At 46.2% G+C, this 25,613-nt stretch overlaps 1 protein-coding gene across 5 annotated transcripts in view; it reads right to left on the minus strand.

Annotated features, from left to right (window-relative positions):
• Positions 1-25,613, minus strand: part of LOC147112490 (structural maintenance of chromosomes protein 6-like) — a 214,879-nt gene that overhangs the window by 82,551 nt on the left and 106,715 nt on the right. For 4 of the 5 annotated variants that reach the window (XR_015079510.1, XM_085996782.1, XM_085996781.1 and 1 more), the window contains 7 exons: positions 24,638-24,718; positions 23,503-23,604; positions 22,017-22,136; positions 14,634-14,732; positions 14,218-14,364; positions 6,069-6,154; positions 2,152-2,316 (listed from right to left, as the gene is read on the minus strand). Coding sequence is in view for 4 of the 5 variants with exons in the window: in XM_085996782.1 (XP_085852908.1) it covers positions 2,152-2,316; positions 6,069-6,154; positions 14,218-14,364; positions 14,634-14,732; positions 22,017-22,136; positions 23,503-23,604; positions 24,638-24,718 (800 nt within the window). In the remaining variant the exon portion in view is untranslated. The remainder of the gene's footprint in view (positions 1-2,151; positions 2,317-6,068; positions 6,155-14,217; positions 14,365-14,633; positions 14,733-22,016; positions 22,137-23,502; positions 23,605-24,637; positions 24,719-25,613) is intronic. The other variant, XM_085996783.1, reaches the window with a different exon arrangement.

The raw sequence follows: 25,613 nt of genomic DNA on the forward strand, positions 1-25,613 counted from the left end.
TAAAGGCGCTATATAAGAAAATCATTTGAACACCAACTAAAGCTACAATCAGTATGCTCTGTCGTGTTTTTTTATTTTCTTTCTTTTATTTCTCTCAAAACCTCTGCTTTAAGAAAAGTACACAATATAATTTTCACCTAATAAAGCGTTTGAAGTTCATCCTTTGTCTTTTCTTCAAATAATTTTGGAAAAAAGCAACTGACTTTCTTAGGGACTGAGAGGGAAGCATTCCATCATTTGGCTAGCTAAATGTTACTGATGCATCCTGCACATGCTCAGACTGCAGGACCTGCCTTCAGCTAATCAAAGTTACTGTACTGGGCAAAAATATCAAATCCAAGTTAAGGCTTAGAATAAATGTCATTTTTATTTTAAGACCTTACTTTAGATATTAGAAATTTCAGTTATTGAAAAAAAAAATTTTTTACAGAAGCATTTTGAGTGACTTGATTGGTTCACCAACAAACCAGGACCATGAAAGCTGACATACCCTGTTTCCTTGGGACATGTTGACATATGGGCCCGTAATTTCCGATCGGAAGTTTCCTGCGTGCGGATGCCTCCTATCGGAAAAAAATCTACGAACTTACCCGAGGGCTCCCGAGGTCCGGACACTTCCGATCCTGGGCCTTTCCAAAGTCGGAATGCGCAGGGCTCACGTATCCCAGGGGCGCAGATAGACCTGTCAAATATATGAATGGAGATCCCCCAAAACACACTAAAGCATTAAATAAATGTTAAAAAATCATCATGTTTTTAAAATGAGTTAAAATTACATTCAATTAAATATTTTAAGCAAAAATTACATTTTTTGAGAAAAATAATTAAAGTTTTTTACAGGGCTAAAAATAAGCTTACCTTTTTTAAAAGTATTTTAAAATTATAAATGAGTGAAAAAACTATTTTTTTTACTTTTTTTCCAACTCTTATGCTGGTAAAAGCAGGCCTTTACCAGGCGTAAGATTGCTAAGGGTTTTCAGCGGGCGGAGGGTCTCCAGAAAGCGGAACTCTCCCCCCGCAGAGGCCCTTCTCCAGGGCAGGCATCCGACCGGTCAAGAGCATTCTTGACAGATCAGAAATGCAGGTTTTCAGCGCATGCACTTCGCATGCCTGAAACCAGCATTTCAGATGTCCCTACGGGTGAGTACACAACCCGTACACACCTGTAGGGATCGGAAAATACGGGCCATTGTTTCCATTATAAATGCATGACACAGGAAGTAAGGTTAATATGCACAGCAAGTGTGCACTTTATTGAAGGTTTTTAATATGCTAGATCTCCCACAGCATTGCTCACAGGAGTCAGTGGAAGAATTGTTTTAAAATATGCATTTTATAAGAAGTTATTTTAAAAATATACCTTTGTGCTTAGTAAAAGTCTTCAAAACTTTACTTACTTACCTTTGGGCAGAAAAATAAGATGGTGATAGAGCTACTAGAAACAATTCAGAGAATTACTCTACAGAGCCACCCAGTGTTCAATTACAGTTGCAATAGTTAACACAGCAAAACTGAATGGGAAATGTGGACAAAGGAATTTATAATTGGAAAAGTTTGAGAAGATGAAGTAAGTTTTTGTAGACAGGAAACGTGCACAAACTGAAGATTTTGAATAAGATAAACAAATAGAGATTAGATAGATAATGCCTGAGAAATGTCTATTTCTTAAATAGTTTGCTCATTCGATGTTGTAATAATCACCTTGGCTAGATGAAACCATCTGTGTCACAGAATGAAAGTAATTGTTTTAATCACAGCTGATTTCTGTATGTTGATGCATTAGTGAGAGGGAGATGCTTCAATACTAAAGTATAGGCTTGTGGGTTTTTTGCACTCCAGTTTTGCAGTGGAAAGTGAAAGTTTTGTTCCTGCTCACCAGAATAAATCGAAATGTCAATGCTGTTATTCCAACGCCAGCAGCACATCTTAAATGGATTTTTAAAATGTCCCTTCAATTGTTACAAATCAGTGAAAATCACTAAAATCGGCTTAATAATAAATCTTTTACAGCTCTCATGCATTTAAAAAAAACCTTCACTAACTATATTTTGTTGATTTGATTTTGGCAGTTGATACATAAATCAACCTGATAGTAGCAGCTCCTGTTAGACAGTCCTTACCAATCTTCACCTCTATGCTAGGGTTACCAACCTCAGCTTATCCTGTTCGTCTTTGGAGTTGTTGATTGCACGGTAACAGTCTTCTATTTGCTGCAAGCTCGTGGCCTCTTGGTCCCTCAGTGCTTTCAGTTGTTCTTGCAGACTGCCAATTCTTTCACTTCGCTCTGTGAGGTCAGCTTTTGAACTTTGACTTACACTGTTACGAAGTAAAATTCAAGAAAAAACTATCGGTTTATAACAGTCTGAGGAGTGGAAACACATTGCAGTAAAAACCATGTAGGGGCTGAAATTGCACTCAGTGCTTTGCTGGCACGTGGACACTTTTGCACGGTACAATTCGCACCACAGGTATATATAGGGGATACCTCACAGAATTTGTGAGGGTCCCTCATTAACATATTGCAGTTATGCTCGCAGCACATTTTGCATTGGCGTATTGGGAGTGTAGAGATTGGATATGAGATTTCATGTCCAAATCTTTGAAAGTGTAGGTGCAGCACCTTAAGGCTGTACCTGTACTTCCTATTCTGGGAGAAAAGCTTTTTAAATCTAGAATTGCTTCAAGAAATGAGCCAGAGGTCGAACAAGTTGAAGGGTGGAGGCAAGGCATCTCCCTTTAGCTGCAGAGCGCTGCAAGTCATGTTGAGGGAGATCCTGGCAAGGTGTGCCATTTTTGGTTATGAGGAGCACTCTGCTCAGCAAGGTGCAATTCGGGCCATCTGGAAAGAATGGCTGAGCAAGTCAATGCAGTGTCTGCAGTAAAGAGATCAGCCTCTCAGATGCGGCAGAAATTCAACAACTTCAAGAAGATTGTCAAGGTACGTTAGTGCTCTACTTATCTTTTTATAGAGGTCTTCAATGGCATGCCTATAACACTCAAAAAACACCACTTTCCCCTTCATCGGCTGCATACTCATGTTGAATTATTTCTTATTTTTACACACCCCTTGGCTGGAACCCTTTCATTGATGATGGGTAGGTTCATTAAAGATTTCCCTAACATCCATTTGCATGCTGACTATTCTTGCATTCCTATTTAGGGAAGCACAATGGACAATTTCATTCTTGTCTTCTCTTGGCAGACCAAGGAAGCCCTAAATAAAAAGGAAAGGCTGAAAACTTGAGCCCCCAAGGCTGCAGACATTGACACCTCACACCCTGCCCCCCCCACCCGATCCACAGCCGGTCACCACCCGGCCCCTGCTCATCCGTCGGCTGCCACCCCATTTCCCTCGCACCCCACCCCCCACCCCCGATCCTTAGCAACCCTTCCTCCCGCGCTGGTCCCAGCCCACCCTGTGCTCCTCCGGCCGACCCCACTGCCCTATGATCCCTCCCTCCTCCGTGCGGCTTAGTGCCACAGGAGTACCTGCCCGGCGCCAGCCAGCCTCTCCATCTGGCTGGCTGGGGGTGGGAAACAGGGGCTTCAGATGCAAATCAGGCCCTGCCGTTAAAGTTGGCAGGGCCTGTGGGAAACCCGTTCTCCTGGGTTTCCTCACCACCTCAGAGATCCTCCCGCTCCCAACCCCCCTCCCCAATAAAATTCAGCCTCTTGTCAAAGGCCATCTAGCGAGGACAGCTGGACAGCAGGGGAGACTTGATTGAAACATAGAGACTAGGAGCAGGAGTAGGCCATTCGGCCCTTCGAGCCTGCTCCGCCATTCACCGCGATCATGGCTGATCATCCAAACCCTAGCACCCGGTCCCTACACCGACAGCCATCCCACCCAAGCCCTATCCCCGTAACCCCGCGTATTTAATCCCCCCCTAACACTAAGGGCCAATTTTTTTTTTTTATCATGGCCAATCAACCTAACCCGCACATCTTTGGACTGTGGGAGGAAACCGGAGCACTCGGAGGAAACCCACGCAAACACGGGGAGAATGTGCAAACTCCACACAGACATTCACCCGAGGCCGGATTTGAACCCGGGTCCCTGGTGCTGTGAGGCAACAGTGCTAACCACTATGCCACCGAGGTGTATAAAATTATGAGGGGCCTAGATAGAGTGGACAGGAAGGACCTATTTCCCCCAGCAGAGAGGGCATAGATTTAATGTAATTGGTAGAAGGATTAGAGGGAAGTTGAGGAGAACGTTTTTCAACCAGAGAGTTGTGGGGGTCTGGAACTCACTGCCTGAAAGGGTGATAGAGGCAGAAACCCTCAACACATTTAAAAAGTACTTGGATATGCACTTGAAGTGCTGTAACCTAAAAGGCCAGGGACCAAGAGCTGGAAAGTGGGATTAGACTGGATAGCTTTTTTTCAGCCGGCAGGATGGGCCGAATGGCCTCCTTCTGTGCCGTAAATTTCTATGATTCTATGACCAATTTGGAGATGCTTAGCTCACCAACAGCAAACTTCAGGTAAATCCTGGGGAGGGTATAGACAAGTGGCGGGAGGCCAATCGCAGGCCAGCAATCGATCTTGGGCATGCTGTGGAGCCAGCTGTAGTACTCTTGCTCTACCTGGCTCCACATCAACTTTAAAAAATATCTACTTTCCTTTTTGGTGGCAGCCACTTGCGAGGCCACATCCATGGCAGGAATACCCGAATACCCGAGAGGAGCAGGCCCGGTGCCTGCTCCTCTGAGGGCAGCTCAATTTGCCAGAGGGGTCAGGCATTTGGCTCCTCATTAACATATGCAAATTATCCAATATCGGGTCAGATGTTTTTCAGGCGTCCTTGGGGCGCAGGACAATGGTCCCTAAAAATGACCCATAAAATGTGTGCAATGAAGTCCAATTTCTAAACCAGAGACTCCCAAATATCTGAGTTGAACTGAGCCCCCAATTTTTAAAACTGGGAATTGGAGCACAGGCATCTACCCTCAGAAAGAGCAGTTAATGCACATCTAAATTTGCAGATTGTCGCTCTCAACAAATGGGACATGCAAGGGCAGTCAAGCCTGCGAGTGTTTGCGAAGCTAACTGAAAACAAAGGAAGAGAGAGACTTATAAAAAAGGTGACATTTTGGACAGTAGTGGGGCTTACAACCTGGCCAGCCAGGAAGTCCCCAACACCACTAACCACCCCGGGGGGGTCGATCCCCGACTCTGAGGGGGGTTAGACTCTAGGGGGGTGGGTTTGTATGGTGGGAGGGCTGATGGTGTGGGAGCTTGGGAGGCCGGGAGATGGCACTCCTGCTCCTCCAAGCCCAAAAGGAGTGCTCCCTGAGGCTGTCCTCGCCTCGCTGCAATTGCCAGGATACCCGAGGCCTGGGATCCCCAGCTGGCCACAGTAAAATCTGAAAAGTTTAAATCCGAGGCTTCCGGCCTCATTATCATATTTAAAGTGGGAACCCGCCTCCTGGGAATGGGTGGGCTGCCCATCCCTTGTCCCACCTCAGGTACAACCCGGAAGTTGGCAGGTTTGAGCCGGCTTCCTGACACATTTCTAATTTTTCCTCATTTAACCCCCACCCACTCATCTATGTTAAAATTCCACCCCCCCCCCCGAGGATTCAACATTATAAATATAACCATTTTGTACCGTCAACACTGGCCGCTGCTGCTCTCACAGACCTACCCTCTGCTCCACTTCTAATGGTGCACCTGGTTGGCTTTGCACCAATGGAGCACAATATAATTTCCTAGGCCCACAGAACATGGCCCCAGAACACCCCAATGCACTGAGCAGGACAAGCCTCTTCTGCCCCAGCACAAGCCCCTGCAGCAATCCCCAGGGAAGGGTTCTGCCCCCGGCACATAGTTACACCACCAATACAATTTCAGCCCTTTAAAGTGCGATGTGTAGACTCTTTTTGCGGACAAACTTCTAATATATGATTTTGGTCAAATACAAGATTAAAATTTTAGGATGAAAAAAATTGATGCCAGAAGTGACAGACAAACATTTACACTTTTCTGCTACTACATGAAGAGTAGAAACAATGAAGCTGTAACAAATACATCTTCTTTCAAGACTGTACAAGTAACTTTCTAACCTACTGAGTTCTTCAAGTCGCCTCTGTAACTGGTCATGGTCTATTTCAAGTTGCTTCAACTGTGACTTGCAGCAGTGGAAAGTTGCCTGAAAATCAAATAAGTTCAAATAACTCGATATAACTCAAAATCTTGCATGTCAGATATTTTGAAGTCATCACATGTCAAGTGATACCTCAGGGTATAACAGCTCCAGAGTGGTACAAATCCATTGGGCAAAAAATCTTGATTGCCTCAAATAACCACTTATCTGGAAAGTGGTTAAGCAAATAACAGTCAACTTAACATATCATCAAGTCGACAGTAAGCAGTTCTTTTTTCAAAGCTACCAGACAGTACCACAAAACTAGCCAAAGAGCTTCTTCAAAAAATGTCTTAACACTTCTTTTGATGCCATTCAGCTTCTTCACTCAGATTATGTACAGCCAGAAATGCAGCCATTCATAGCATAAGCCTGTAAAAATGAAAAGGAAATCTATTTAAAGAATTGGTTATTTAATGTTGGAAATGCCTGCAGTAAGCTTTCCCCAAAGAGGCTTACACCTCTGTCTCAAACTTAGCACTTGAGCTGGAAATTTCACCTGGCCTGGGCACTGGTGTTTTCCAACGTTTGAGGATAACTTGTGTTTATGTGAGCGATATATCATTGGAGCTACTGGCACCTAGGATGGCCATTAGGTTGGGCACGCAGCAGCCAGTAGCAACCCTCTGTACTTTGGGAGATGCAGGAGAGCAGTGCCTTTGGGCAACACAATCATGCTAAACAGTGAGAAAAGAGATGAAAGGGCAATCCATGCTGACTGACACATCAGTCATCTGTTTAACCCATGCACCTCACCTGTGCAGCTCTAGGGCCCAGAAAAATAATCTGGGCTGCTACTGCACCGGGACCTCCACCCTCTGCAATTAATGCCACTCACCCTGCTCCCACCCTTCCCCCCCCACCGCAACTTACCTTGCTAGCGGCCAACCTGGCCATATATCGAGGCCTCAGTCCAGCGCCCCACAACTCGTGTACAGCCCCAGCTGATATGCAGCTCCAAAGATGTTGGCCTACACTTCTTTACAGCCTCCCCAATGTCCAAGTAATAGAAATCTATCTCTAATCTACTGACCCAATTACCATCTGCAACTACAATAGTCCTCCAAGCATATCAAATAGTTCTTCAATATGCATGAACAATTAAATAAAATTAAATCACAAAGCCATCACAAACAGGCCACCAGAAAGACATTCTTGTATTATATTCCATTTATAGAATTCATGGAACCCACTGCACAGAATGCATTTGTGACTTTTAGGTAAAATTCATCTTCTGCACTCCAGGAGCACAGATCTGGAATTCGGGAGAATGGCCCTCATGATTTTCCTTCTGTTAAAATTACAAATTTGGAACATTACCTCTACATTATACAGAAATTCGCATATTGGAATATGTTCCAAGGCAGTAACAGTACATGGGAAACTGATGTACCATGTAAGATCATCTGAATTCCTTAATACACAACCACCTTGCAACACACTGTAGGCGGTTTTATCCTATGGCCCCTAATTTGCGGTCAGCGGCGAAGCTAAGGCGCTCGCCGCTGACCTCGAAGAAAGCTGCCCACAAAAATCTTCCCATCACTGTGGTGAGAAATTTACCTTTCTCGACGTGCAATTGATTGTAGCGCTCTGTAATGGGAATCCCCAGCAAAGAGCTGCAGTGACGTCAACAAGCTATCTAAGCAGCCAATCACATTGAAGAATTCTCACATAATGCAAACCAGGAAATGAAAGTCAGATTTTATCCGCACTTTTTAAAAATGTTACAGAGAGCGAAATAAAGATTGGGACATACACTGGGGTTAAGGTAGAAGCTGAAATATCATGCACAAACTTTAAAAAATATATTTATTTTATTTTATTTAAATTGTTGTTTTTATCATAATGGAGAAATTTGACATTCCACAAATATAAAAATTAGTTTTTCAGGGCCACAATGGTTGCTTAGCAGTCAATGCGCTGTTAAAACCTCCAGTTACACCTATTCCAAAAAGGCTTAACATTTAATGGGGTGTTTAACAGCGATATTAGCACAGAAAAGCTCAAGTTTTTGTCAGTTTCACTGATTGCTGACTATGGCGGGGGGGGGGGGGCCACAGCGCAGTCTGTTTCGGAGCAGTAAATGACTGACCACAATTTCAGGATTTCCGTGTTTTGATGCACATGTGCTAAATCAATGGATTCAATCAGGCCCACCAAGGCCTGGCTTCAAGGCTGAATGTCTGCTGCACCTGACCCCTAGCCTGACCCCACAACATCAGGAGGCAGGTCATTGTCTCCGAGGCAGCAGGGGAGTCATAATCAAAAACAGAGGCAGGCAAGTCAAATCTGCCGCTCGCTGGTGCAATGTGTTGTAATCACACCCGAAACCTCTGTCACTGCAACATGAAAGGTGAGTTACTCACGGTTTGTGGGTTCAGTTTCCATAAATCTGTGTAAACTTTCCAGATAAATGCACGGTAACATAAATACTTTAAATATATAAAATGCCATTGGCAGCATGACTTGGAATTCACGCGATCAAATCGATTGGAAGATTGTTTACTTAGAACTTTTTTAAAAACTTGCAGCAAGTTTTGAGTCTCAACTCGTCTGAAGGGATTTTAGTGACCAATTCAAAATTAGTCTTGAGCTTAATTTAATTCCAGTGAGTTATAAAATGCTATTTTTGTTTATTGGTGCAATTGGGTGAAAGGTGTTGTCTGAATTCCGCGGGGTTACCGCCAGTCTCCCAGCGTAACTCTGGCACAGACCCAGTTAGGCCGGGTCCCTGCCATTTCTGGGAGTTTCCTCAGTAAAGAGCGGGGTCCGAGCTTCTCGCCCGGTGGGCAAAATATGGCCCGCGGGCCCTATCCGACCAGCCAGTTCATTCTATCCGGCTCCTTGGACGGGACAGAAATAGAAGGCGAGCCGGAGCTCGAGCTGCACATTAGTCGGAGTCGAGTCATGGCTGCTTATTTCAATGAATCTTTTACCGAGGAAAGAGACCAGCGCTGCGTCTTTCCTCTCCCGGTACCCAGAGTACGCTGGCAGGGCGGTTCTCATCGCCATCTTACACACGGGAATGAATCCCGGAGCACAAGGACTCCAGGTAATGGCACGCGATTGAAGCTCAGGCCTTGCGAAGCCTCGGGCTCCCATACTCAGCGCACTAAATAGAGAAAACCTCTCGTCAGAGGCCCCCGCAGACTCGAGTCACTCGGCCAAACTCCCACCGAGACTTTCAGTACAACATATAATCGATCGATCGATCATTTCATTCATTTAGTAATGGAAGAGTTTACTATGTTACACTACATTTTGTGTATTTCAGATACTACCTGAATTTATGTTTATAAATTATTGGGAGGGTAGAAGTGGGAGTGATGATCAACACTACGGCCCCGATTTTCTCCCAGCCGTCGGGCGGGGGCTGAAAATCGCAGAAATAGGGGGTCGCGACCCCCCCGCCTGATTCCCCGCCCCGCCCGACTTTCGCCCCCGTGTTTCAGCGTGACCCGAATCAGTCCCACCCGCAGCAGGCGGAAATGGTCGGCGGGAGCCTAATGATCAATAATTGGCATGTTTAATCCTATTTTCAGGGTCCCTTGCAATTTTCAGCCTTTCCCCACGTGAAACACGCCTGGTGGGAACACTGCTGATGAAACCTGGCGTGAACAAAGTTGGCTTGCTTGCTTTCAGCTGCAGGTCAATCAGGACTGAAGAGATTTAATCAGACAGCATTTGTAGGCTGCAGGACCTTGTTGCTGAAAGCTTGGGGCAACTTGTTGAAGGCTTAGGCACAGCTGTGGAAGGTTGGAGCCTCACACACTTCTCCAGTGTGAGCTCCTGGGAAGCCCCTCTCAGCACCCTAACTCAGCGCCTCCTCAACGGAGGCATCTGCCAGAAGCATGGGAGGCCTTTTGTTCCTTCCCTTCCTGGCATTAGAGGATCTCCAACAGCAGAGGAGGCTGCAGCAGATCTAGCAACAACAGCAGCACCAGCAACAGCAGCACCAGCAGCAGCAGGAGCGACAGGCTGCGGCTCAGCCACCTGAGGCAGCACAGGCCAGAAGGGGCCAGCGCATGGAAGGCCATTGGCACAGGAGATACCCCCCAAACAGGGTCTACAGACACAGGGTGAGCTACCTCAACGTGACTGAGCAGCAATGCCAGAGGTGGCTCCGACTTTCACGAGAGGTTGTGACTGACATCTGCGCAATGCTGCAGCAAGACCTGGAGCCCAGAGCACCAGGTCGACACTCCTTACCAGTGGCCATCAAAGTCACCACCGCACTCAACTTTTATGCCTCAGGCTCCTTCCAGGGATCAGCAGCAGACATCAGCGGCATCTCCCAGGCAGCCACACATACTTGCATCAAACAGGTCACCGATGCCCTTTTGCCCTCGCGCACAATCACATCCATTTCACCAGGGATCGCGCAAGTGTGAGGGCGCGAGCGCTTGGATTAGCTCAGCTGGCAGACTTTCCAAGGGTGCAGGGCGTCATTGACTGCACACATGTGGCCCTTAGGGCACCCCACCGCAATCCAGGCATTTTCGTCAACCACAAGGGCTTCCACTCTCTTAACGTTCAGCTGGTGTGTGACCACAAGAAGGTGATTTTGTATGTTTGTGCCAAGTACCCTGGCAGCTGCCATGACTCCTTCATACTGCGCCAGTCTACTGTGCCTCCGCTATTCAGTCCGCCAAATGAACTTCAAGGATGGCTACTTGGAGACAAGGGATATCCCCTGCGCTCTTGGCTAATGACGCCGTTGAGGAGAGCAGCCAGCGAAGCTGAGGAGCGCTACAACTCCAGCCACATTACCACCAGATGCATTATCGAGCAAACCATCGGATTGCTGAAGATGCGCTTCAGATGCCTGGATAGATTAGGTGGAGCCCTACAGTACTCATCAGCCAGGGTCTCCAAAATTGTCGTGGTTTGCTGTGTGCTTCACAACATGGCACAGCGTCGTGGCTTGCAGATTCCTCAGGACCAAGAGGCTCCTCACAGACCCGCCTCGGATGAGGATGATGCTGAGGAGGAGGAGGAGGAGGAGGAGGACGGAAACAAGCATCCTGCAGAGGCCCGCCAACCAGCGGCACCAGTGCGCGAGAACATTGCTGGGCGGAATGCAAGGAACGCACTCATCCTGGGCAGATTTGCGTAGCCTGGTACATCAAACACTGCAGCCTCACTGCTTCTTAACTGACCATGGACAGTGGCCCATGCCTGCACATTCCTACTTATTTGACCAGCTTGCTGACATCTGCAAGTTATCCTAAGACCTCTATGTGATATCCCCATTCACCAAATGACAGACGCCATAACTGCAGCAGTTGCCACCAGATTTTTTATGTACAGGAAACTGATGGTATTAAAACTATTTACAAGACTTTTCACCCAAGTGACTACCCTTGTGGTTAGTGGTGCTTTATTTTTCTCTTACGCGTGCTCCTATGTAGTGGTACCCCTGTGACTTCAGCAGATGTGGAGGCCCCTTGCTCAATTTCCTGCTGCGCCTGTCTCAACACCTTTGGCGGGCGTCCTCTGGGGTGGCGAGCCTGTGAGGGCTCGCTAGCAGTCTGCTGCTCCTGCGGCTGTGCAGGGCTTGAGACTCCGATCTCACTGGGGTGTGGACTCCAGCGGGTCACTGACCGAGGGCTCTGAAGTGGTATGGAAGTGTGAGCGCGTGGAGAGGAGCCCCCACTTCCTTGAGGTGTGCCAACAACCTCCCTCTCATGGGTCAGCTCCCCCTCAGCGCCTGCAAGTGGCTGGAGAGCACCTTGCTGCATATCAGGGGGGCCATGGGGACCCGTCTCAGCAGTGGAAGTCCTGCTCAGAGGGACTTCCATGAAGGTCTGGTTTCGGTGCTCAATAGATGCCCATCGCTCCTCAAGAGATGCCATTCTATTCAGAGCACTCACCATGTTTTCGATACCCTGGCGACTAAGCTCTTCCATGGCCGCAGCCCTCCTCTCCTCGGCCGCAGCCCTCCTCTCCTCGGCCGCAGCCCTCCTCTCCTCGGCCGCAGCCCTCCTCTCCTCGGCCGCAGCCCTCCTCTCCTCGACTGCAGCCAGCCTTACCACGGAGGTAGCCAACCTTTCCGTGGTGATGCTTTCATGCGCCAATGACTCCAATAAGGCTCTGCTCATGCTCGCCATGGACTCCTCCATTCGCTCCACACTCGCAGCGACCCTGGAGACAAAACCTGCCAGAGACTCCTGCATCTGTGCATGGAGATCCATCACCTCCTCTCTTGCGGATGGACCCAGAGGCAGAGGGTCGACATGCAGCTGAGCTGAGCTGGCAGAGGCCTGCGCCCTCCAACGAGGACTCTCCACTGCTGTCCCTGTCTCCACACTCTGCTGATGCTCACTTGTGAGCTGTGATACACCAGGTGACAACACTACTCTATGTCCCGAAGGTCCCACCGAGGTGTGAGTGTCTGCGCTGGTGCTTACTTCTGCTGACGCTGCGCCCTCAGAGGCTGGAGCTTCCTCTGAGGAGTCTGGCTGCAAAGCCTCTTCCTCCTCGGCAGTGGCGATGGGGGCTCCGGATTGTCCTGTGGGGGAGTAAAGGAAAGAGTTAGAGATGTGATGCCAAGGCTACTTGCACATTGGATTTGGCAGATGCTCATAAGTCCAAATGATGTGGCTTCAGAATCATATGTGCAACTCATGCTATGTCAATGAGAGAGATGGGGAACTATTCTGTCACCAGCTTGCGGGCTTGCTCCTGACTCTCCTGCCCTAGCATCCACAGACACGTCAGCCCCAGCAATCTCCATCACAGCTTCCTCCCAGGGGCTCAGGTGGGCGATTGAGGGTGGTCCTCCTCCAGTCCTCGCACGCTCTCGTCTATTGTGAGCTCTCTTTTCCTGCAATGAGGGAGACAAGTGGAGTTTGAGTGAGAGTGCAGGAGTGAATGTAGAGATTGCATAGAATAGATACTTAGGAGACAAAGATGGTGTGAGGCTGCAAGACCAAGGGCCCTCCCTGTGTGTTGTCAGTTGTGTTCCAAGCATCAGAGTGAGAGGCAGTGTGAGGGCTGCATGGTGGAATAGTTATGTGAATGTGAGCATAGAGAGATAGGGAATGGGTAAGGGTGCATGGATGTGACTGTGAAGTGGGATGTGGAGGAAGAGATTGCTGAAGCTGAGTGCTGTTGGGGAAAGGCAATGGGGATTAGGTTGAGGGTGATGGAAACTTCATACTTACTTTTCCTGTGTGGTGAAGGTCATAGAAGCGCTTCCTGAACTGCATCCAGGTCCGTCGGGTGACTCCCTGAGAGTTGACCTCTGCAGCCACCTCCATCCATGCAGCCCTGGTCTCTTTGGGAGGCCTCTTCCTCCCTGAGCTAGGGAAGAGGACCTCCCTGTGGGCCCTAACCCCATCCACCAATGTCTGCAATGAGGTCTCGTCAAATTTAGCGGCAGCTCGGCCTCTGCCGCTGGCAGCAGCTGGTGCAGGCTCCTGTGCCATTCTGTCCGACTGGTTGGGAAGCCTGCAGAGGTTGAGAAGCTTGCTGGACACTTTAAAAGCACCACAAATGATGACATCATAATGTGGGGCTTTCTGACTGGAATTGGACACTTAGCAAGGGTGCCCACACGCTGGAAATTAATTGGCCAATTGAGGGAAAATTGCGTGCAGCTGGCTGACCCATTTAGATTCGGGGGGGAACCCGACAATTCCCCGCACCTTCGGGAAAATCGGGGCCTATGAGTTGGCCTCTTTCAAATTTACCAATAGAACACTTTGCTCTCACCAACGTGCACGATCCCTTTGAATTTGCTGTGCAGTATCTCTTCCAGCGGCAGGAGCTGCTGAGCGGCCTGCGCAGGGCCTCGCCATTGCTGTGCGACTGTGCGGCCGCGCACCTTCGGGGGAACATTTGTGTGCAACCCTCAACAGCTCACCAAAACTTGTTAAGTGGCCCTCCAGCCCATATAATTGCTTACCCCTGCCCTAAATCCTGAAATTGCGGTCAGTTTCAGAGGGGCAATGACGACGAAAACTGACAGTTCGCCGTCATCACCCACCACAAAATCCGGGCCCATATTTTCATTTTTTAGCATCTACATACAGTTCTATTTTACTTCACTTAATTGCACTAACCTCACTTTCTTTGCATGCTTTCTTTTTTCTTTGCATGTCTTCCTTAAAAGTAAAATGCTGTCTTAGTAATTGTTCTTTCTCTTCTGTAATTTTCTGCAACTGATCCTGAACTGCTTTAAATTTTAATTCTGCATAATTCATCTTGGCCTATAGAACAGAGGAAAAAATGCTAGAGGTTTCTTTTTAATCTTTCAAGAAAATGCATCCACATATACTGTACTTCAAATGTAGAGAATTGATTATGACCGAACATTGTCTTAAAATGGACATTCCTCCAAATACCTAAAAATGTAAATTAGTTAAAAACAGGACGTTTTCACTCCATATAGGCCATTAAAGTCATTGCCATCAGCACATCAGGAAAATAGAAAGTAATAGACAAGATAATGAATGAAACACTCAAAATATAAACTCGCCTGCCATTCCTCAACATCCTGGTTATATTTGACACTGTGACTTTGTTCTTCTTTAAGACAGTCTTTTATTGATTGCAAGTCTTTTTCAATCTCAATGACCTGACAGTACAAAATGAAAAAGCTTATTTCCTCTTCCGGTTAAAGTGTCTAATGAAATTTCACGGGACGTATTTTCTACATTGCACAGAACTTTCATGCTCCATGTTCAAGATTTTCAAATCTGAAGGCTCATGATTTGTAAATAAATAATGGTGTGTTCATTTTCAGATTTCTTAAGAGTGCATTTTCTGACCAGACATTATTTGAGTGATGTGTTATGAGCACCCATTTGACCGTTAGTGAACTGATAGTGCCTGATTTTTCATGGTCAGCTACATTTACACAGTATGGACGAGCTACAGCCCCCTTTTGTGAGCCTGGAGTTAAGGGGGGGTAGCAGGAAATTTCAAACAGCTCTTAAAGCCTGCTTACAAAGTGGAAGGGAGGGTATGTAGATTTTAAACTAGTACAGGTCTTGACTCCCAGGGGCCAATTTTAACCTCAGCTGCCCATCGGGAAACTGACAGGATCGGGTGGAACGCTGGTTTTACACCCTGACCTATTTTACGCTCCATTGAAGTCAACAGAGAGTAATATTGGACAGGGAGCAACCTGTAGCTAACAATAGGGACAGCATTGTAGTGGCAGTCAAGGTCACCAGTGCCTTCAACTTCTCTATCTTGCTTTCTACCAGGCTAGTTTCGGGATCGTGCGGAATATCAGCCAACGTGCTGCGGTCACTCATCCATCAAACAGTCATTGCATCAGTCAGCATGGTCTGCAATTTCACCGCCTTTTCCCCTGAATGACAATAAAATCATAGGCGGCCATTTTGACACCCAAAAACGGGTGGGTTTGAGTCGGGCGAGATATTAAAATGTAAAAAATCTCAAACCTGAACCAAACCTGCCCCGAACCCGCCCACTTCTGGTTTTAACAAAGGCGTGACGGGGGGAGGGAGGCAAACAACCCGCTCCCAGGAGGCAGGCTGCTCATTTAAATATTTGAGCGAGGCTGCATCTCTATGATTTTAGCTGTGTTTCAAGCTTAACGATTACTGACCAGGTTTCTCGGTTCGTGGGAAACCCAACAGCTAAAGTGAGGTGGGGACTGCCGCATGGAAGAGCTAAGTGCTTTTCCAGCACTGCTTGTGAGCCAGGTGGAGCAGAACTGCTTCCCCCCCCGGCCCAAGCTGTCGGACTCCAGCCCCCACCCCCGATCACTGTCCGCTCCCCCGATCACAGACCCCCCACCTTGGCCCCCGATCTCTCTCCGACCACCTGTGATCAGGCTCGGACCCCGCAAACCTTGCTGTATGCACCCCCGCCCGCCCATCGCGATCTCTAACCCGAGCAGCAGAAAACCTACCTGCTCCTGCGCTGCGGCCTTTTCTGCAGTGTTCCCCGCCCGACAGGGAGCCAAGCCTGTCAATCGGGTTGGCTTTCGGGCGGGGAACCTATTTTTTTTTAAAAAGGGCACATCGTGAGTTAAAATTCCAACACATTCCAGAACTACTCCTCCCCGCTTGGAAATCCCACCCCAGTAAATATCAGGGCCATAGAATCATGGAATCTTACAGCACAGAAAGAGGCCATTCGGCCCATCATGCCTGTGCCGGCTCTTTGAACGAGCTGTCCAATTTACTTCCACACCCCAGCTTTTTCCCCACAACCCTGCAAATGCGTCCTCTAAAAGTACATGTCCAGTTGCCTTTTGAAAGTTCCTATGGAATCTGATTCCACCACCCTTTCAGGTAGTGCGTTCCAGATTTTAACAACCCTCTCTATGAAAAAATTTCTCCTCATTTCTCCTCTACTTCTTTTGCCAATTATTTTAAATCTATGACCTTTGGTTACTGACTCACTTGAGAGAGGAAACAGTTTCTCCCTATTTGCTCTGTCAAATGCCTCATAATTTTGAATATCTTTATTAAATCTCCACTTAACCTTAACAGGAGCATGGCACAGCTTCTCCAATATCTCTGCGCTATTGCATTTCCTAAAGTGTAGGGGTCTACTATTTGCATATAGCTGTAGCTGTCAAGGCAACAGTTTGCCACTCCTCCTTTGCCACCGCCACCTGTTTCTCCTGACCTGTGCAGTGAATCAGCTGGTGCTACCTCCTCAAGCTCATACCCTCCAGGATGTTTGTAGCTATGCTGGTACATGCAAACTTTGGTAAAAGAATTGCAGGGTACTGTGAGGTGATGTCTTGCTCTGGGCCACTGGCAGTGCTACTCTTCTAAAAGTAAAAGGAAAGGACTTTCACTTATACAGCACCTTTCACAACCTCAGGACATCCCAAATCACTTTACAGCCAATGAAGTACTTTTGAATCTTGGGCACTGCTGTAATATAGGAAAACGCGGTAACCAATTCGCACACAGCAAGGTTCCACAAGCTATACATGATCATCTGTTTTAGTGATGTTGGTTGAGGCATAAATATTTTCCAGGACACCGAGTGAACTCCCCTGCTCTTCTTCAAAATAGTGCCATGGGACTTTTTACGTCCACCTGAGGGGGCAGATAGGGCCTGTTTAACATCTCGTCTGAAAGACTACACTTCTGACAGTACAGCACTCCCTCAGTACTGCTCTGAAGTGTCAGCCTGCTTTACGTGCTCAAATCTTTGGAGTGGGGCATGAACCCATGACCTTTTGACTCAGAGCCAAGGCCGACAGAAAATGACCAAACATTGGAGTGCTATCTCCACGTTGCCTCCAAATCAGAGCTTGCGTTGCAGGTTACTGGCTGTGGTGTTTCTGGAGTTAGGCACGTATGTGGCAGTGAGTGAGAAGGGAGACAAGACGTAAGAGCAGAATAGTACTCCTCAAAATGTCCTTCCCCTTTAAACATTTTGGATAGAGTTTCTGCATTAGGCATAATCAGCGATTAGAGTCACAGAGATATACAGCACAGAAAGAGGCCCTTCGGCCCATCGTGTCTGCGCCGGCCATCAAGCCCTGTCTATTCTAAACCCATTTTCCAGCACTTGGTCCATAGCCTTGTATGCTATGGCATTTCAAGTGCTCATCTAAATGCTTCTTGAATGTTGTGAGGGTTCCTGCCTCTACCACCCTTTCAGGCAGAGAGTTCCAGATTCCAACCACCCTCTGGGTGAAAAAGTTTTTCCTCAAATCCCCTCTAAACCTCCTGCCCTTACCTTGAAACTATGCCGCCTGGTTATTGACCCCTCTATTAAGGGGAAAAGTTCCTTTATAGCTACCCTATCTATGCCCCTCATAATTTTGTACACCTCAATCAGGTCCCCCCTCAGCTTTCTCTGCTCTAAGGAAAATAACCCCAGCCTGTCCAGTCTCTCTTCATAGCTGAAACGCTCCAGCCCAGGTAACATCCTGGTGAATCTCCTCTGCACCCTCTCCAATGCAAACACATCCTTCCTATAGTGTAGCGACCAGAACTGCACACAGTATCACAGCTGTGGCCTAACTAGCGTTTTGTACAGTACCATCATAACCTCCCTGCTCTTATATTCTATGCCTCAGATAATGAAGGCAAGTATCCCATATGCCTTCTTAACCACCTTATCTACCTGTCCTGCTGCCTTCAGGGATCTATGCACATGCACACGAAGGTCCCTCTGATCCTCTGTCCTTCCTAGGGTCTTACCATTCATTGTGTATTCCCTTACCTTGTTAGTCCTCCCAAAATGCATCACCTCACACTTTTCAGGGTTAAATTCCATTTGCCACTGTTCTGCCCATCTGACCAGCCCATCTATATCATCCTGTAACCTGAGGCATCCCTCCTCGCTATTTACCACTCCACCAATTTTCGTGTCATCTGCGAACTTACTGATCATACCTCCTACATTCATATCTAAATCATTAATGTACACTACAAACAGCAAAGGACCCAGCACCAATCCCTGCAGTACACCACTGGACTCAGGCTTCCAGTCACAAAAGCAACTTTCGACCATCACCCTCTGCCACCTGCCTCTAAGCCAATTTTGGATCCAATGTGCCAAATTGCCCTGGATCCCATGGGCTCTTACCTTCTTGACCCGTCTCCCATGCGGGACTTTGTCAAAAGTCTTACTGAAGTCCATGTAGACTACATCAACTGCACTACCCTCATCTACACACCTAGTCACCCCCTCGAAAAAATCAATCAAATTGGTTAGACATGATCTCCCCCTGACAAAGCCATGCTGACTATCCTTGATTGATCCTTGCCTCTCCAAGTGGAGACTAATTCTGTCCCTCAGAATTTTTTCCAATAATTTCCCTACCACTGATGTTAGGCTCACTGGCCTGTAATTCCCTGGTTTATCCCTATTACCCTTCTTGAATAATGGTACTCCAGTCCTCTGGTACCTCCCCTATGGCCAGAGAGGTTCTGAAAATTTGTGTCAGAGCCCCTGCAATCTCCTCCCTTGCCTCACACAGCAGCCTGAGATACATCTCGTCTGGGCCTGGAAATGTATCCACTTTTAAGCCCGCTAAAACCGCTAATACCTCCTCCCTCTCAATGCTAATTTGTTCAAGTATACCACAATTCCCCTGCTTCATTTCTATGCCTACATCGTCCTTCTCCATAGTGAACACAGATGCCAAATATTCATTTAAAACCTCACCTACATCTTCCGGTTCTACACACAGATTGCCACTTTGGTCCCTAATGGGCCCTGCTCTTTCCCTGGTTATCCTCTTGCCCTTAATCTTCTATATATATATAAAGCGGTACTTCTGTCATTCTGTCTGTCATCGCCTGTGCGTCTGTCGGGCTATGCGCTCGAAAGTTACAGGGCGTACCTACGCGCGCGTTAACTCCAAAGAAAGCTTATGCTTCCAGTACGGTTTTAAGCGTATTTACTTTTCGGTCGGACGAAAATTGTTCGCGCCTTATGCAAAAAACCTTCAAAATTAAACTCATTATCTGCTAGCATTGATTGACTGGCATCAAGGTTCCACCAATCCTGTTCCGTCACGATTGACCAATCCTACAGTACGGTCCCCTGATGGTTGGCCAATCGGTGTGTGTGTGGGCGGGACTATTCGTTTTCATCTCGGGGATGTGCCAGCCATTGTTTCGCTACCAGCTCTGACTTCAGCTTCCAGCTCAAATGACTTCAGCTTCCAGCTAAAACTACTTTGAAAGTTAGTATCTCTTTTAAAAATAACATAAGATTTACCAAAAACGTTTTATAAGTACTTTCACTTTCATTTTTCAAGCTTTTAAAAGGTAGACAGACAGGGACACAGACAGGGCCCTAAAGCCTGCCACTCGATTTAAAATGTTGCCCAGCACCAGATTCACAAAGGGACACAGACAGGGCCCCAAAGCCTGGCACTCGATTTAAACCGCCTGCCCCAAAACAGCCCTGGCAACGCCGGGCTCTCCAGCTAGTATAATTATAAAACACCTTGGGATTTTCCTTTATTTTGCCCACCAGTGTTTTTTCATGCCCCCTCTTCGCTCTCCTAATTTCTTTTTTAAGTACCCCCCTGCAGTTTCTATACTCCTCTAGGGCTTCCACTGTTTTTAGTTGTTTGTATCTGCCAAACGCCTCCCTTTTTTTCCTAATCCATTCTTGTATATCCCTTGACATCCAGGGTTCCCTGGACTTGTTGGTCCCACCCTTGACCTTTACGGGAACATGATGGCGCTGTACTCTCTCTATTTCCTTTCTGAATGACTCCCACTGCTCTGATGTGGATTTTCCTACAAGTAGCTGGTCCCAGTCCACTTTGGCCAGATCCTGCCTTATCATATTAAAAATCAGCCTTCCCCCAATTTAGAAACCTTTATTTCCGGTGCATCTTTGTCCTTTTCCATGACTACCTTAAATCTCAATGAATTATGGTCACTGTCACCAAAAATGCTCTCCTACTGACACTTCTACCACTTGCCCAGCTACATTCCCTAGAATTAGGTCCAGTACTGCCCCCTCTCTTGTAGGACTTTCTACAAGCTGGCTCAAAAAGCTCTCCTGGATGCACTTTAAGAATTCTGCACCCTCTAAGCCTTTCACACTCTGATTATCACAGTTAATATTGGGGAAGTTGAAATCCCCTACTATTATTACCCTATTATTTCTACACTTCTCTGAGATTTGCCTACATATCTGTTCCTCTATCTCCCCCTGACTGTTTGGGGGCCTATAGTACACTCCCAGCAAAATGCTTGCCTCCTTTTTGTTTTTAAGTTCTACCCATATGGCCTCATTAGAGGAACCTGCTAAGATATCATCCCTCCTTACTGCAGTAATTGACTCCTTGATTAATATTGCAACACCACCTCCTCTTTTACACCCCCCTCTGTCTCACCTGAAGATTCTATACCCCGGAATATTGAGCTGCCAGTCCTGCCCCTCCCTCAACCATGTCTCTGTGATAGCAACAATATCATACTCCCATGTGTTCATCAACACCTTCAATTCATCTGCCTTACTCGCAAGACTCCTTGCATTAAAATAAATGCCATCCAGCCTTGCCATACTCCTTTGTGCCGTTACATATTTGCTCTGCCTTCCAGACTGACTTGTTTTTTCCTCTATATTTGGCTGTGCGTAAATTGCGCCCGTTTTGAAAAGTCTTTTATTCTCCGAGTTTCCGCTCACTCATTTGCATATCGGCAAATGTAAAATCTGCCATGAACCAGCGCAATTGGGCAGCGTTTTGAAACTTAATGTTTTTCTTACAAAAAATTTTGCTTTAAAAAGATATATTTAAGAGTGGTAACTTCGTAAACTTTGATTAATACAGCTGAAAATGGGTTAATCCACAAAAAAATAAGCATGTAAGGCACAGTGTCAATCAGTGTCACCTGTGAGTAACCCAATTTTAAATGACTGAAAATGACTTTTAACAAATATACAAAACAATTTTTTGGTTAGATTGAGGTACAGTAGTCAGTTCCTTAGTAAATTTTTTTGAAGATTTCATTTGAAACCTTTTAAAACATACCTATTAAGTGTCCTTGTGCCCAAAAGTTCCAGCTTAATATTTAGAGTTTCCTCGAAAGCCCGCAAACGAGCGCAATTTGCGGAAACGCCAATGGTGATTAATTCACCCTGGGGACATGACCAGTGTTGTGGGTGGAGCCTGCTTCTAGCGGGATGCTTTTAAAACTAGCGGAAACTCGAATTGCGCTGAACACAACTTGCACTTAAAATTCTGCAATCTTTTGCTCCTGTTATGCCGATATTGAGGGAATTGCACCGAAAAAACCAGCACAATCGAGCGGAAACTCCAGGCCTTTATAACCTTTGTTACAGTTATTTATACAAGAAAAAAAATGAAAAAATTGCAACCATAAATTCTGATCATATGAGACATTTTTAAAGAATCACAGAAACAAAATTTCCAATTATTTACCAATGCCCAGGCCATCTGATTCTTAAGCTGTTCCAGTTTTTCCTGTAGCTCATTCAGTGAAGCAAGGCTTTTATAATGACTTTCTTTCTCCTTGACTTTCTTCTTTAGTTCTGATAGGTCCTTTGGGAAAAAAATGAATCATATTGGTACAAATTTAGAGTTTTTGGCCAAGAGTTTACCTTTGCTTCCCAACATAAGAAATAGGAGCAGGAGTAGGCCATTTGGCCCCTCGAGCCTGCTCTGCCATTTAATGAGATAATGGCTGATCTGATCTTAGGCTCAGCTGCATTTCCCTGCCCGCTCCCCATAACCCATCACTCCCTTATTGTTCAAAAATCTGTCTATCTCCACCTTAAATACGTTCAATGACCCAGCCTCCACAGCTCTCTGGGGCAGAGAATTCCACAGATTTATGAACCTCTGAGAGAAGAACTTCCTCCTCATCTCAGTTTTAAATGGGCGACCCTTTATTCTGAAACTATGCCCCCTAGTTCTAGATTCCCGCATGAGGGGAAACATCTTCTCTGCATCTACCTTGTCGAGCCCCCTCAGTATCTTATATGTTTCAATAAGATCACCTCTCATTCTTCTAAACTCCAACAGCATGACCCAGAGAGCTGTAATAATAAAAACCTTTTATTATATGAACTGGATACTGTAATCCTGCACATGCCACCACACATGCTGCCTCTATGTAACTGATATTTCTAACATCCAAATTAAGGGTTTTAACAAAATAAAAATGATTAAGTTTTCACATTAACAGGATTACATTTATCCACTGAATTGTCTTTTTTAAATGTCTTCTTTAAAGTTTTATCTTGAAGGCCTCAGCTCCCACAGAGCTGGGCTTGGACCGGATATTTATGCAGAGCCGTGACTCTGAGCTGAATGTGGAAGTCGAAGCATGGTCAGTATTAATGACCGGCTTGATGGCTGGCGTGGACACGATGGGCCGAAGGGCCTCTTTCTGTGCTGTATAACTCTATGACTCTATTAATTTCCAAGGATGCATCAGTGGGGAAGCACGAGCAATTCTGAGTTGCACTTTTTATGTCAACATTTAACATCCCTATAATGGCAACCCTATTTATAGGTATATAAACATATCTTTCAGCATCATGTTTTTGATGAACCAATTGATTTATTCAAAATGATTTTGAATAAAGTGTTTGAACACAGGAGTGCGATTATCAATCCAGTGACCTAATGACAATAACGAGAGTTTTCCTCTGGTACTAGACATTGTGTGTATAAAGTCGCATACTGATTGTAGGGAGCAAGGGCTTACTTACGGGAGTTGTCTTTGGCACAGAGAAGAAAAGAAACATTTGGTGAAGCAATGCTGTCCAACCATATTTATGCTGCATAATGCCCAACTGTATTCATTTATCATGGGGTAATAGAGCCAAAACCAAGGCTGTAGTGTTATACTTGACTGGACAGCATCTCAAAGTGAGTTATATATACTTCTACTTCTACTTACTTCATCCTGTTTTTCAATCTTCTCCTTTGTTATTGTCTTTGTCTGCATTATTTGGGAATAATCTTCTCGCATCTGTTCCAGTTGAGTAGCTTTCATGAAGAACTTAAAAAAAATGTTTTTAAAGAGCAATTCCTGCTTAGATGCTGTAACTTTGTTTTAGGACAACATTAAGAGATGATGTTATTCTATTGGTTAAATAAATCTAGTTATTTTAGCATCGGGCATCCTGAAATCATAAAGCTCACATTATCAAAAATTCTGCTTACAACTTCACAGTACTTGAATAAATGATTAAACATTCAATTCTCTGTCTGTATTGTGTGAGCTCATCTCAACAAGGCAGTTGTAGCAGCACTGGCCTCATCATCTCTGGTTAAAGGAGAGTGAACTAGGGATCTGGTTCTCAATTATTTTCTTGCAGCCCCTGCTGCAAATGTGTGGGTGTGTACATAAGATGAGAACAGGTTCCTCTCTTCAATTCGATTCTCTCCCTTTCTCCCTCCTTCATTGCTCCCTCACGGTGTCCAAACAGCCTGCGAACACTCACATTTGAATAATATCTGCTATAGTTGAGATACTGGAGCTGGAGCCTATGGAACAGTATCCCAGCAAGAAGCCAATCCCTTCAGGAGAGGAAGAGAGGGGTTTGGCAATTTGGCATAAAGAAAATAGCAGCTCCATAGTTGTAAATATACTTGCATTGCATTCAACAGTAACAGCATATAGAAAACTGCTCCTTGTGGTCTTGTGGTACAGATCATGTGTACACTTACAAAACAGAAGTTCTTTCAGTTCTCAAAAGGCGATACATTTAATATATCTGCCTACATTAATTTGGAAATTAATATGATCGCTGCCAATATCAACTACACTACAAATCTTGCCGCAAAAGCAAGTCAACTAAAAATACAGTTCAGTTAACTATGAATTAACAGGTGGCTCATCTCAAAATAGAGCATAAACAAATACCATTCTAGTTTTTTCACTGCAGGTAGCATCACCCATATTAATAGGGTAAACATACTATTACAGTCATGGGTGTAAGGGTGAATAGTGTGCATTGCACTGAATTACAAAAAATGTGGTTGTATTTTCAGCTATAACACATTACTGCCACATATACAACACAGCTTACCTTATATTTATCTGCTCCACTTTTGGATTGCAATAAAAGTTTACTCATTTCTTGTTTTAAAATGGATACTGGGTTATCCACCTGTATAGCAATATAAAACTGCCTTAGTAAATAATGTGCACAGCTTAACTACTGAGCCAATTCTGACACTATAACACACGCTCACAAAGTACTTGGGCTAGATTTTCAGTTGCTTGCGCCAGCAGTTAGCGCCTTAAGAGAAGTGATTTCCGGGCGCTATGCGTGTAGCGCCCGGGCGCAGCGCAGTTTGCGCCCCGCCCCAAATTAAGTTGCCCGTTAGCGCCGGCGCAAAGTTTAGCGCCCGCCCGGATGCGCGCGCAGAAAATGACGTCACATCCTCGTGCAACGCCCTTTGGCCGCCCCGATTGCAAACTTCAGTCGGACCGCCCCATTGTGCGGCGGGCGGCCGGAGCGTTTGGAAAAAGGAACGCAACACAACCAGCGCGGGCCCCGGGGGGCGCTAATTAAAGGGAACGTCCTCTCCAGTATAAAGGCCATCCATTATTTCAGAAAACAGTCTTGTGCAACGCATTTCTGGAGACACAACAAGGAGGATAGCTAACTGGTTTCAAGCAGCAAGAGCCAGGTATTTTTGGACTCAGGCAACAGCGCTGCAAGTGGCCATTTGGAAATTAGAGTGTTTGCCAGGATTTGATGGGGGTTGCATGGGGTGCCAACGCGGAGCTGCAGCTCCATGTCCGTAGGGCTCGCAGACGTATTGTGAGAGGGGCAGCCCTGGCTAGAGGCAGAGGGGGCTACAGGCGTCGGCCACGTAGGCCTTACCCAGTCAGGCTATACCGCCAGCAGCGCTCCTACCTAAACATGAGTGCCGCGCGATGTGTTAAAAGGCTCCGATTCCGGAAGGGGGTGATTGCAGAGATCTGCCACCTGCTTCGCCGAGATCTGCGGCCAAAGCTCAGGTGCAGGACGTCTCTGTCGGTGGAAGTGAAGGTGA

The sequence above is a fragment of the Somniosus microcephalus genome, chromosome 9, assembly GCF_052327205.1.
Source record: "Somniosus microcephalus isolate GS21.2 chromosome 9, FLI_Smic_1.0, whole genome shotgun sequence".
Lineage (NCBI taxonomy): Eukaryota > Metazoa > Chordata > Chondrichthyes > Squaliformes > Somniosidae > Somniosus > Somniosus microcephalus.